Source organism: Haliotis cracherodii, unplaced genomic scaffold, assembly GCF_022045235.1.
Source record: "Haliotis cracherodii isolate W230 unplaced genomic scaffold, xgHalCrac1.p SCAF_9, whole genome shotgun sequence".
Taxonomy (NCBI): domain Eukaryota; kingdom Metazoa; phylum Mollusca; class Gastropoda; order Lepetellida; family Haliotidae; genus Haliotis; species Haliotis cracherodii.
Window position 1 is genome coordinate 10,711,073 of NW_027266343.1, and position 13,085 is coordinate 10,724,157.

The following is a 13,085-nucleotide window of genomic DNA, read 5'->3' on the forward strand; positions in this document are numbered from 1 at the left end:
GTTAAAGCGCTCGTCACGTCGAAGACCCGGGTTCGAATCAGCCCATTTCTGGGGTCCCACGCCCTGATATTACTGGAATATTGCTAAAAGTGACATCAAACCATATTTACTCTCTTTAAAGAATTGTCTTCTGTACAAAGCAAACATGTTCAGTATGTTCAGCTGCGGTTAATCATATGCCACTGCAGTGAAGGCCAGAGGACACAACTGAGGAATATTCACAAGGAGAACATGTCGGGTAGACACATTGATGCCAGGCACAATTACAACCTTCGGAAGACCATGACACCGCAGCAAATTGCAGACATGTTTAACGACTTCGCCGACGACTATGAAGAGGTATGTAATATATATTACTGCAAGCTAGGCGCAATGGAGGATTATATTTTACAATGTAGCAGTGAGGACTTTGCCAAACGTGTAACCAGGTTTTATGAGGCTCTTTGAGATCTTGGTGGAAAGTGCATGCTCGATTGTACCTGAAAAGTTGTGACATATATATTGCGCGACATACAGGGAATGATTGACAGTTGGTAAGTCAAAGTCATCCCTGTTGTCATACAGTCTTGTGGAGAGTTGGTTTGGTCGGTTTGTTGTTTTACGTCGCACTGGCAAAATTCCAGCTATATGACGGCGGTCTGTAAATAATTGAGTCCAGACCAGACAATCCAGAGATTGACATTATGAGCATCCATCCACGCAATTGGGATCGATGACATGCATCAACCAAGTTAGCAAGCCTGACCACCCGATCCCATTAGTGAGTGAGTGAGTATGGTTTTACGCCGCTTTTAGCAATATTCCAGCAATATCACGGCGGGGGACACCACAAATGGGCTTCACACATTGTACCCATGTCGGGAATCGAATCCCGGTCTTCGGCGTGACGAGCGAACGCTTTAACCACTAGGCTACCCGCCCGCCCCGATCCCATTAGTCACTGGTCTGCAGTCCGGATGGGCGAATAAGCTGAATTAAGTTGACCTTCTTGGCCAAATTACCTTGTTGTGACTTTGCCGATCCGAGCAGAAGTCTTGATTCAGATGATTAGGAAACAGATCGGCAAGAATTGGTGCCCACTGGGATGCCTTGTTACCTGAATGTCCCAACGTTTCCACAGATAAGGAAGTCCAGCATTTCACGTTTTCGCTTTTTACAAATTGCCCCGAATCTCTGCAGATAGATATGTAACGTTTCGTAACAAAAGCCCCATGGATCAAGTATTAAAGTTTTTTCTTTAAGTTTATAATGTGGGACAGTGGTGTGCAAAGTTTTAAAATTAACAGAATTGACTTTCTCTGACAATAAAGAAAATCCCTCCTTGATTGTGTTAACAAATTTGAGACAAGTGATATATTAATACCATGTAGATTAATGACACTAAAGCACAATGCTGACAATTTGAATACTGAAAGAATTAGTTCTTGTAGTTTGATCTTTGCCTGAACATTCTTCGTCCTACAGGAGTACAAAGGGTTAGGACTCTGCTCCCACCTACGTATTGGCGAGTACATGGCTGAAACCTACCCGGAACACCAACGGGCAGCTCTCCAAGTACTGGACGTCGGTGCCGGAACAGGATATGTCGGGGAAACGGTAAGCACCACTTGCTCCGGGAGAAGGGGCGTTTCTGTAGTATAGAATAAGTGGGTCAAGAGTATAGATGAGTTGTAACATACTTGCTGTTCCGTTTCCGGTCGCGCAAGCGCATCGTACATGCGGCAAAAGAACACTGAAGCGCACTGCTATCTCAAGGTCAGATTTCAAACTTCCCGCTGCCGTATATACATTCCCTGTTTACACATTTAGCATGACTGTATACTACAAACATCTTAGTGCTGGAGACAAACATCGTTACGAAGAAAAAATAAAACTGCCTGGATGAGAACCATATATAAGTACTGGACTGACGACGTTTCCCAGTGGCCAAATTTGCAGTATGGCGATCTGTACACATATCTCATAGATTCGACCGGTTATTTCACAAGAAAGAGTCTGCGGTGTTTTCAGTCACTTGAGGCCTTAACTTTGTTTGAAAGTGGATCAGTTTACACGTGTCTCATCAGGTTCAACCCTTCACATACCAAGTGCACAATTAAGGTAAGTCATCAAAATGAATATTTTTAGTTGATTCATCATCTGAACAAGCAATGTATATCTTTACAATCGTGGAACCTAATTCTTTGCGGCACCTTTGTTGTGTTTTCCATGGGCAGTGTACTCTTAATCCATATTTTCTAACTGTGTAAACAAGAATAAAATGTTATTTAGAAACCACAGAATATTTAATATATAATCAGCAAGTCGCATGTGTGTCTGTAACAGAAGTTGATTAATTTTGTTTTTCACACATGGGCTGGTCTTGATAAGAGCCCAAGCTGTGACAGAAGCCCCATGAAGCATGGGATGGTCTTGATAAGAGCCCAAGCTGTGACAGAAGCCCCATGATGCATGGGATGGTCTTGATAAGAGCCCAAGCTGTGACAGAAGCCCCATGAAGCATGGGCTTGTCTTGATAAGAGTGCCAGGGCAGAATGTGAACCCTGGACATGCATGGCAGGGTATGATGGCATTAGATTAGTTTCATTTATTTTTTTATGAATAAGTGTTTTTTTCACATAGATAATCTGTTGTAGTAAATAAATCCCATAGTCATGAATTAATTGCCTCTGTGGGATTTGATTACAACAAAGATTCCTGTACACCCATGCTCTGTCCCTGGAATCACACAGTCACAAAGAAGGTAATATGAACAATTTGAAAATTGGGAGAACGCACTTGATTTTAAACAAAATCAAATCCCATTTCCTTCATCACGTTTTAAGCAAATTGATTATGGAAGTTGAGGAAATGTTCTTTGTTGAATTGCATTAATGACCTATAAAAATCATGTAGAATATTTGCAAATGTGTTTTGGTGGTTCAAATTTCAGGCTGATTTGTATTTTTTTCAAGACAGGAAACTTTCAAAACATTTCTTTATTTGAAAAAATGTGTGATGTGATTTTTTTACTTAAATGTGAAAATAATTTCAGCAACTGTTTGAAGGAACGTTTTGTTAGGTTGTACCAGCTATGGTGGCAGACATAAACTTCTTCAACGTCAAGAAGGTACACTTGGAACAACCTCTGGCCTGGAGACAATCAGTCAAATTTGAGGATAGTTCTAGTCTTTTATAAAACTTGAGAAAAAGTGTGTAAAGTGCAGAAAGTGTGAATAATACAATACAATGCATGCACATCAATGATTTAGAAGCGACCCACGGGGACTTGGTCGGTGGTCGGTACATGTCATTGTATCCCAATTGCTCATTATATCAATCACTGGATGGTCTGGTCCAGACTCCATTACTTACAACACGCCGTCTTATAGCTGAAATATTGCCGAGTGTAGAGTGAAACAACAAACAAGCAAGCAAATGCACATCAATGCATTTGTAATGTTACTTTCCATTTTTTGGAACCCTTCCAAAGAGTAAACTAAATTAAATAGAAAACTTCATCAATCAAATGGGTTTTTTTCCATATGTCAGCCAATATCCCCAGTCTTCATTATGCTCAATTATTCATGAATATATTATTACACATCAATAATTTTGTTAGTAAGCACTTGAGTTGTAGCTCTTGTAAGGAAAAAGTGGTATTCAGCACCTCTCATTTCTTAGTTGTTCATATGTGATAAATATGCTTACGACAAGTATACAAAACACCTGTGTCATTAAAAGTGAAAAACGAAAACAAACGCTGAATAAATCTTGATAGCATCAACATTGCCTTATTTTACGTTTATCATGTCACCTGAAATTGATCATCTGTCCTAATGGTATTGAGATTTATAATTTATAAACCTGTGGATTTGGCAATTGTTACAGCACTCATGCAGCACAACTTCATCAACAATATTTATGTTATAACCATGCATATACATGTGTATTATGTAGACAGCTATTCTGGTATTGGAGGACACAGGTTCACAAAAGCTGAACATACTTGGACCATTTTTCCAACAGTGGTCTCTGCTAAAGTGTTCACTTTCTTGGCAAGAGTGATAGGGAGAGGACCTTTCATCACACGCCAGTCCAGGCGGTTAACCATTCGCCCTGCGTGTATCCGCACATTGGAATACACACCGAATGTTTCAACTTCTTGTCTTCACAGCTGGTTCTTGCCTTTTGTGTACGATGGTGCCATAACTATTACTGCAGTCGATCGCGCAATCAACTTGCAGGCATTTGGTAAGGAGAAATCTTACAATAAAATCGCTGGTGTAACGTTGATTTGGGGCGGAACAAGCGAAGGGCACTTCCGTGTTATTTTGCCGCACATGCTCGGAAGTTCCTGTTCTGCGCGTGGGTTACAATGGTAAATGCTGAGTCTTTGCGGATCTGCAACTCATCTGTATGTTGACAGATCTTTAATACTCAAAGAACTTTAAGGATATAATGGCTCTTGTTTCAGCTGTCCGAGTTGGGTTTTAAGCGAATTGATGCACTGGACCCAGCACAAAAAATGCTTGATGTTGCGAAAACTAAACATGTCTACGAAAGACTGATCTGCGCCTTCCTGAACAAGAACAGGATTGATGAAATTGAGACAGGTACGTTCAGGAAAGTGTTTTATAATCTGTCTCTGTTTGTTGTTTAACGCCGCACACCTATATGACACTGGTCTGTAAATAATCGAGTCTGGACCAGACAATCCAGTGATTGATCCACGCAATTGCAGTACGATGACATGCATCAACCAAGCCAGGGAGCCTGACTATCCGATTCCGTTATAAAGAATATTTTCCCAATGAACGGAAACTTCTAAATGCATATGATGTCCAGTTTCTGCAACTTGAATAAACCTTCAACATCTTTTCCTGAACAACATCTGGCTCGCGGCCACCCTAACTGTAACCGGTTCGTCTTCCGTCTGTTTTCAGACCAATATGATTGCATCACTGCTGCAGGGGCGTTTAATGAAGGTCTCATTCCTGTCTGTGCATTCCTGGAGATGATCAGAATCGTCAAGCCAGGTGGGTGTTCCTCCTTTAACTGAGTTAGCCAGAAAGCAGTTTAAACCAAGGTTACTGATCGGTCACTACATCAACATTAAGAGTGAGTGAGTGAGTATGGTTTTACGCCGCTTTTTAGCAATATTCCAGCAATATCATGGCGGGGGACACCATAAATTGGCTTCACACATTGTACCCATGTCGGGAATCGAACCCGGGTCTTCGGCGTGACGAGCGAACGCTTTAACCACTAGGCTACCCGACCGCCCTCAACATTAAGAATCCCATCCCTCAATGCACAATAAGTTATTGTCCCAATAGCATACCAATCATGCTAACTCAGAATCTCTGCACTGTGCAGAGGTAATTCAAAGTTAACATTAACTTGTCTTTAGTTTCACCATAGTCAGTAAATCACGGGATTTTCTGGTCTTCACTGGAGTGTCTGGTTTGTTTGCAGGCTGCCGTCGTATGACACTTTTGGTTTGGTTTGTTGTTTTACGCCACAATCCGCAATATTCAGCTGTAAGACTGCGGTCTGTAAATTTTCAAGTCTGGACCAGACAATCCAGTGATTAATATCATGCGCATCGATCCACGCAATTGGGATAAATACTGATAGTAAGTTGAAATAAATATAGTCTCTGCAATCAGCATTTAAAGTCAAATCAAATTACTCGTAAACACGTTTAACACAAAGTGAAACTTCACAGAACCAGTCTTTTTGGTTTCACTGACATCCTGCCAGATCTTGTCGTTGCGGTGTTGACTGGATTGTGTAGACTTGAGCAACGGTGTTGGCTGGTTCAATGAATGGGTTTTCACATTTACGCAAACTGTCTAACTTGACTGGCGTTCCATTATCAGCTGATGTTATGACGAGAAGCTTGCGATTTCTAGGCACAACTCTTCCCTCCATTTCTTCGTATTATGAACGAGGGGCTTCGTCCTCGCACTGAAACTAAACCGTGTTTAGTTACGTTAGCATCTTTCACAAACACCTGATCACCTGGTTTGAGTGGTTGAAGATCTCAGCTCAGTGTCTCAGATCAAAACGTTCTTTCTGTTTGACTCGAACTCCATGCTCTTCGTCACCATTACCTTGTGGATAATGAGCGCTACTTGTAAGATGAATGTTTTGAAGTTCTGGGAAGAATACTATGGACCATTGTGAGATACAACATTTCTGGAATTCCATAAAGTGCAAAGATCGATTTAGTTCACTGATGATGCTTGTCGATGTTGTACTGATGACTTGGCGACAACACGTACATATTGTTTGTTTGGAAGTCAAATACGTCTGTACCGACTTCCATCCATGAACGATTTGGCAGTTCTGAAGGAATAAATGGTTCGGTTGAATTTGATCTTTCTTTGGCACACACTTGACAGTTAAGGACTCTTTATACAGAATATCTCGCCAATGCTCTGCATATTGTTATCCCTGATATCCCTCATGTAGGCAATCTATCACACTGGATCTCATTTCTTCAGGTGTGACAGTTCTCTGTCCATACATTAACAGTCCATCAATTGCTGTGACATCAGCTTAGTGAGTCCAATATTGTTTCATCTGAGTAGATTATTTACAGACCGCCATCATATAGCTGGAATATTACTTAGTGCGGCGTTAAACAATCAATCAATCATCTGAGTAGGAAGTTTGTGCAATGAAGGCCATCCATCTATGCAGTATTGAATGAGCAAATGACAGTTGTCATCCTGTAGTTGTTGTCGCTTTATCTCCAGTATCTTTTGTTGAGACGCTGGCAGACCCGATATCACAGAATCTGCATAGAGGTTGACATCATGTAGAGTTGAGTTTCACTCTTGTTTTCTTTCGACTTGAGTGGTGCTCATGAAAGCGCATCTGCAGAGTACATGTATTTCACTGGAACACGTACGATGTGAAATTGACAAGCCATCAATCGCAAATGTTGATGCTGAATTCTGGGTGGAAGTTCTTCAAGGTTCTTGGAGCTAAAAAGGCGGAATCAAAGGTCTGTGATCCGCCTGAATTGTGAACTGCAGTCCAATCCCACGTGATACCAAGCTTCCTTCTCAATGTTAGAGTTCTCTGTTCTGTCACTGTAAGCGATCTAGATGCATATGCAACTGATCTGAGGGAATTATCCATTTGCTTCTGCAGTAACACTGCTCCAAGTCCAAAAGATGAAGCATCTGTGGAAACTACAGTTGTTGCACTTGGGTTGTAGTGGGCTAACACTGGTGATATACAGAGTTTCTGCTTTATTCGATCGAAGGAAGTTTATTGAGGTTCATTTCAAACCCATATGTTGACTTTCACAAGAAGATCTCTCAGTGGATTGGTATTATCCTCAGTATTTGGAAGAAACTTTGCTAACTGGTTCACCATTCCTAAGGAAGGTTCCGACACATCTTGTATAGCGTTGGTTTTCATTCGATCAGCTTGAACACCATGACTGTTGATGATGTGAGCAAGGAATTTCACAGAGTTAGTTGAGAAGACACATTTGTCATTGAGAGTGACTCCATCTTCCTGTAGTCGGTAAGGGGTGCTTCTAATCTTGTGTCGTGTTCTGCCTGTGTTGAACCGTAGATCAGTATATCATCGACCGACATAAAGTTCCTTCTAATCCTTCTATTATCGGACCGATCCTCTTCTGGAAATGTTCAGGTGCAGATGAAATCCCAAACGGAAGGCAGTTGAATCTAAACCTTCCAAACAGTGTTATGAAAGTGTTTAGAAGTGAAGATTTCTTCATCAGTTTAATTTGATGGAACCCCAAGTTGGCGTCCAATTTGGTTAGGTATTGAGCACCACTCAGTTGACTGATTGTTTGATCTACAACCTTCATTGAATGATTTTCTCGACGAACTGATTCATTTAGTTTGGTCAGATCGACACAAATTCTAACAGATCCTGAGGCTTTAGAAACAGTAACAACACCTGCACAGCAATCGTCAACACGTGAGATTACACCGGTCCTCCCCATGTTCTCGAGTTCTTTCTTCACCTTCCTTAACATTTGTACCACATATAAAATGTCTGAAGGCAATAGACTTGTTGAAAATCGTTTCTCATTCAAAATGGGGAGGGGATGAGACAACCCTCTTTCATTTATATCGATCTCTTATCCGTTCCAAACTCGAGTATGGCTCCCATCATTTATGGTGCCTGCAAAAGCAACTTACAATCATTAGATTCAGTACATCATCAAGGCCTGGAACTTTGTCTTGGAGTTTTTAGAACATCACCAGTTGATAGCTTATATATAGAGGCTGATGAGTCATCTCTAAAACAACGTCGAATCAAACTTTCGTTACAATATGTGATTACATTATACTTATCTTTCTGCTATCTCTTCTTTCTACTACTTCCCATTTACTGTCTACACCTCCTTGGCAACTAGTTAAACCAGAGGTAGACCTCTAACACTAACTACCCTAAAACAATCTGACACAAACCCATTGGTATATGAACAAGAATGTGCCCAATTAAGGTCCAAATGTGATTCTCATGGCTCTATTTGTAGCGATGGTTCCAAGGATGGTGGCAAACTTTCAAGTGCCACTGTCATCGGATCTAAAATGGTGTCTTCCAGAATTCCATGTAATAGTTCTATTTTTACAGCTGAGGCCAATGCTATTCTTATAGCATTGGACTACATCAAAAACCAATCATCTCAATAGTTAATCATTTTTTTCTGATTCCTTGTCATGGCTTCAGGCAATACACAATTCCAATCATCCGTAAATACCTTATATTTTAGAATTGCTAATGTTTTGCCATTACCCAATACGACATCGTCTTTTGCTGGTTTCCAAGTCAAGTTGAAATCGCTGGTAACACTATGGCTGATACTGCCGCACAGGCAGCACTCATTAAATCAGTACCATCACATTTTTTACCATACGGTGATTACAAGCCACTAAATAGATGTTACATCAAAGATTTAATGCAAAAGAAGTGGAACACCCAAGTAGGTATAAACAAACATTATGCTATAAAACAAACAATAGGGTTCCCATTCGAGATATGATGAAGTTGTTTTACGACTATGTCGTATTGGACACAGTCAATATACCCATGAGTATATTTTAAAAGGTGGGGATGCTTCTGTCTGTGTCCCTTGTGATGAGAGAATCACAGTCAAGCATCTTTCAACATCTTTAAGAGATTTGTTTTATATAATATCAGTGTTCATTAATTCTCGTTTTTTTTTAACAAAACAAACTATTATTTGATCAACTTTGAATTGTTTTAGAATAGTTGGATATTATTGTCAACTGAAATGTATGAAGGTGGTGCCAATGATGGGGTTAATGAAGTGTAAAATTATTGCCCCCCTGACAGTGGCACGTGAGTCCATCTATATTGACACAATTAATATCAACTAGTGTTTCAATTCCTTGATTGTGTTTTGATTTTTTAAAAAGGGTTAACTTAGCGAACAACCACTCTTGACCAAAGCGATGGCATAAATCCTGCTGGGAATTAAGCAGGAAGCAAAAGTCCCCATGATCCCCAGTTAGGTGGTCTAGCTTTGGTTGCCAGGGGTCTAAAGCCTGTTGTTACTTTCTAATATCTAATTATCTGAAAACCTCTTTCTTTCAATATTGCTCAGGTATGTTTTATGTCTACACTGTGATATTTACCTTACTGTTTTACTGTCCTTTGTCGACAGGAATTTTATTATAACTTGTTCTCATCGTGATATGGCTGCAATATTGCCTATGCGATGTAAAATCATAACTAACTCACTCACGGTATACCAGGGGTCATCAGTGAAGTTCCTTTGAGGTGAGACATCCTCTACAGATCCAAGAAATGCATAATAACTATCATTTTCATCTGCCAGCACTTCAACATTATTTACTGCATACCGCTTCTAACTTGTTTGAGAGGTATTTGCAGGCTTGTTTAAAGCACATGTCCCTTTTTCTTCCCTTTTTTGACATTTTCTTCAGGTTGAAGATACATCTGGACAATCTTCCTTACTGTGTTCAGATTTACCGCATCTGTGACATGGTTGAGACTTGTGGTGTTTCGTCCACTTCATATTCTTGTGATATTTCAAATTACCTCCCTTTATCGCCTCAAGGTTTGCCCTAGCATTTTCCACTTCACACGCTGTATTTCGGACCACTGGTTGTTGCCTTTTCACAGTTTCAGATTGCCTGGCCATCTTGATAGCTTTTTCAAGTGTTAGTTCACTATAAAGCTGTAGTCGTTCAGATAGACTAGTATCTCTTATTCCAACCTCTATCCTGTCACGATTAAGATCATCCTGTAGTGTTCCATATGCACAACGATCAGCCAGATCATAGAGCGCAGTGATGAAGCTATCTACAGTTTCACCTGGTTCATGTACACTCTTGTTAAACTTGGCTCGTTCAGAGATAACTTATCTTCTAACAGTGAAAACGTTCAAAAAGTGAGTTTTCACAACACCAAAATCAGCCACTTGTTCGTGAAGTCTGAATGTAGCTAATATGTCTTCAGTCGCTTCACCCACAGAATAAACAAGTGTTGAAACTTGCAAATTACCACCTTTAGTGTTCAGTCTTCATGCAATTCTAAAGCGAACAAATCTCTTTATCAATTTTGGCCACTCATCAGGCTGTTTGAAATTGAAAAGATCAGGTGCAGAATTTGTAATGTATGATGAAAGTATAACGGCACCTTGAAATAAGTTAACAGCTTCCGTAATCCTCAGTAATTGTGATTGCAAACTAGGATCTGCTTATGGCTTCAATTTATCAGTCAACATGTTCACTGAAACTAGCATGTGAGTTTAAACATTAGCACTATCACTGGCTATTCACCTCAAAATTTTGGCAAAATACCAAATTCTAGTCCATTTAAATTTCATTAAATAGCTCACTCAATCTCTGTAAATTCAGTTCAGACTTCTGACACCATGTAATATCTAGGATTGAGGGCGGATGGCTTCAGAAAAGGTTTCTTACAGAACGCGGCCATGTTCTTTTCTTGTGACCATCTCTGATGACTATGTTGATGCTACACTGAAGACCTATTCTCTACCCGGATCTTAGCGGGTCTCAAGGTTATATGAGTAGATAGAACAATGTAATTTGCAGCATGTGAACTCATTTGCGTAAAATTGCACATTTACTTCACACCATGCTATTGTCCCTTTCAGGAGGAAGAATTATATTCACGATTACCGATAAATACATCGCCAACACCGACGGCTACAGAAAGGAGCTTCTTCCCTTCATTCAGAAGATGGCGGATGAGGGTGCGTGGGATATAACGGCAGTTCCTCTTGCTGATGGCGCAATTCATCGACCGGACGGACCTGGGATGCTGTATAGTTTCAAAGTAAACGTGACTGAGAAACATCTTTAGATCACGAGTGGACATCTGTATGGCAGTCTTTATATTGCTTTATGGATACACCGACCGAAAATTGCATAAACTTAAGACTAGGAAACCCTTTGGCTTTGTCACCACCCAACCGGCGATTAACTTCAGAAATCCCTAGTACTTTTTGTCAACCACGGACACTTTGGTTTTAGAAAGTCGTAGGGGCGGCCAGGTAGCCTAATGGTGAAAGCATTCACTCGTCACGCAGAAGACCCGGGTTCGATTCCCGACATGGGTACAATATGTGAAGCCCATTTCTTGTGTCCCCCGCCGAGATATTGCTGGAATATTGCTACAAGCAGCGTAAAACCATACGCACTCACTCACTCCCTAGAAAGCCGTAAAGCAAATCAATAGACAACGAGACCTTTTAGTGTCTGCTGCAGGACACTGGGTGGTAATACTGTATAATGCACAAAACATGTATAGTGAATATCTTCACATATTCCCAATGAATGAAGACGAAATATTTCCAAATATCCTGTCTAATGAACAAATAAAGTTTTTGTTTACTTAATAAATTGATGGTAGATAACTTTGTTTTCCTTATTCATTCACATGTACATACAATTCCAAATGCCACACGTTCCTTGTTCACGTTCCCAATCAATCCCCATGTGGACAGGAGCCATCTTATCTTACGCAGGTTTTAAGGGTTTTGCGGTTTCGAGGTGGAACTGCAGGAAAATACACCAATGTCTGGCAATGAAAGTAAGTGATTTATGTGCTACGAAAATTTCCGAAGAAAGATTGTGACAGTCATGAAGCACGTGACCAGTGCCGTCGTATGCCAGTTTTACCATGGTCCCTCAGACTCGCATACTGTTTTCTTGGATCCAAAAGCTCAATGAAACAATGGTGTATGAGCACCTGCCTAGACGGTGAGAAATCGTCTGCACAGATGGCATTTGTGTGCAGGACTCCATGGACGTCATCTGAATCAGAGGGGTCACTGGTTTAGGGAACGTCAGCACATGAGTCAAGCTGACATTGGTCGACTCATCAGAAGCATGCCTCGAAGAGTTCGTGCATATTTGGCCAACAGAGGTCTTACCCAGAATTCAAAATACAAATTTGGAATTTGATCCTAGACCTCTTTAAGGACCTTGTGCGACATCATTTCATCATACCACTCCTCGGCAGATAAGATCATAGCATTTCCATTTGCCAGTGCGATAAAGTTCTGAAGATATGTTTTGATGGTTCCCACTATCCCCTACTTGGCATAGTATATATTCATTAACACCGGACCTGTTCCACAAAGCGATCTTATCGCTAAGACTCCAATACTTGAACATAGGCAATCGTAGCACTATGATCACTCTGTGGAACAGGGCTAGATGAGCTAAAACGAATATAATTCACCTTCACCTGTGTTTGGTCGAATCCAGACGGGTTGTAACAATAAGCACAACAGTTCGGTGAGTGAGTGAGTTATAACGCTGCGGTCAGTTGATGGAACTAATTCAGTTGAGGGACACATCACCGAATACAACCTTGTGACTTGGGACCTATTCTGTCCAGGAATCCTGAGAGGGAATTGGCACAAATAAATTATTGAGGTCATGTTTGTTTGTTGTGTAACTCACTCCGCACTCAGCAATATTCCAGGTATATGAGGGCGGGCTGTATATAATCGAGTCTGGACTAGACAATCCAGTGATTGACACCATCAGCATCGATCCACGCTGTTTTGGGACACGATGACATGC

At 40.7% G+C, this 13,085-nt stretch overlaps 1 protein-coding gene across 1 annotated transcript; it reads left to right on the plus strand.

Moving 5' to 3' along the window:
- Positions 1-231: 231 nt before the first annotated feature.
- On the plus strand, positions 232-11,355 carry LOC139452033 (uncharacterized). Its single transcript, XM_071233314.1, has 5 exons — positions 232-339; positions 1,465-1,596; positions 4,457-4,595; positions 4,926-5,018; positions 11,147-11,355. The coding sequence occupies exons 1-5, from the start codon at positions 232-234 to the stop codon at positions 11,353-11,355; spliced, it is 681 nt and encodes a 226-aa protein (XP_071089415.1).
- Positions 11,356-13,085: the final 1,730 nt, after the last annotated feature.

Bases quoted from the DNA above. Each gene is read 5' to 3' on its own strand.
- LOC139452033 (XM_071233314.1), top strand. From the start codon at position 232: ATGTCGGGTAGACACATTGATGCCAGGCACAATTACAACCTTCGGAAG. The intron at 4,596-4,925 runs GTACGTTCAGGA...GTCTGTTTTCAG, and splicing joins GATTGATGAAATTGAGACAG to ACCAATATGATTGCATCACT. The intron at 5,019-11,146 runs GTGGGTGTTCCT...TGTCCCTTTCAG, and splicing joins GATCAGAATCGTCAAGCCAG to GAGGAAGAATTATATTCACG.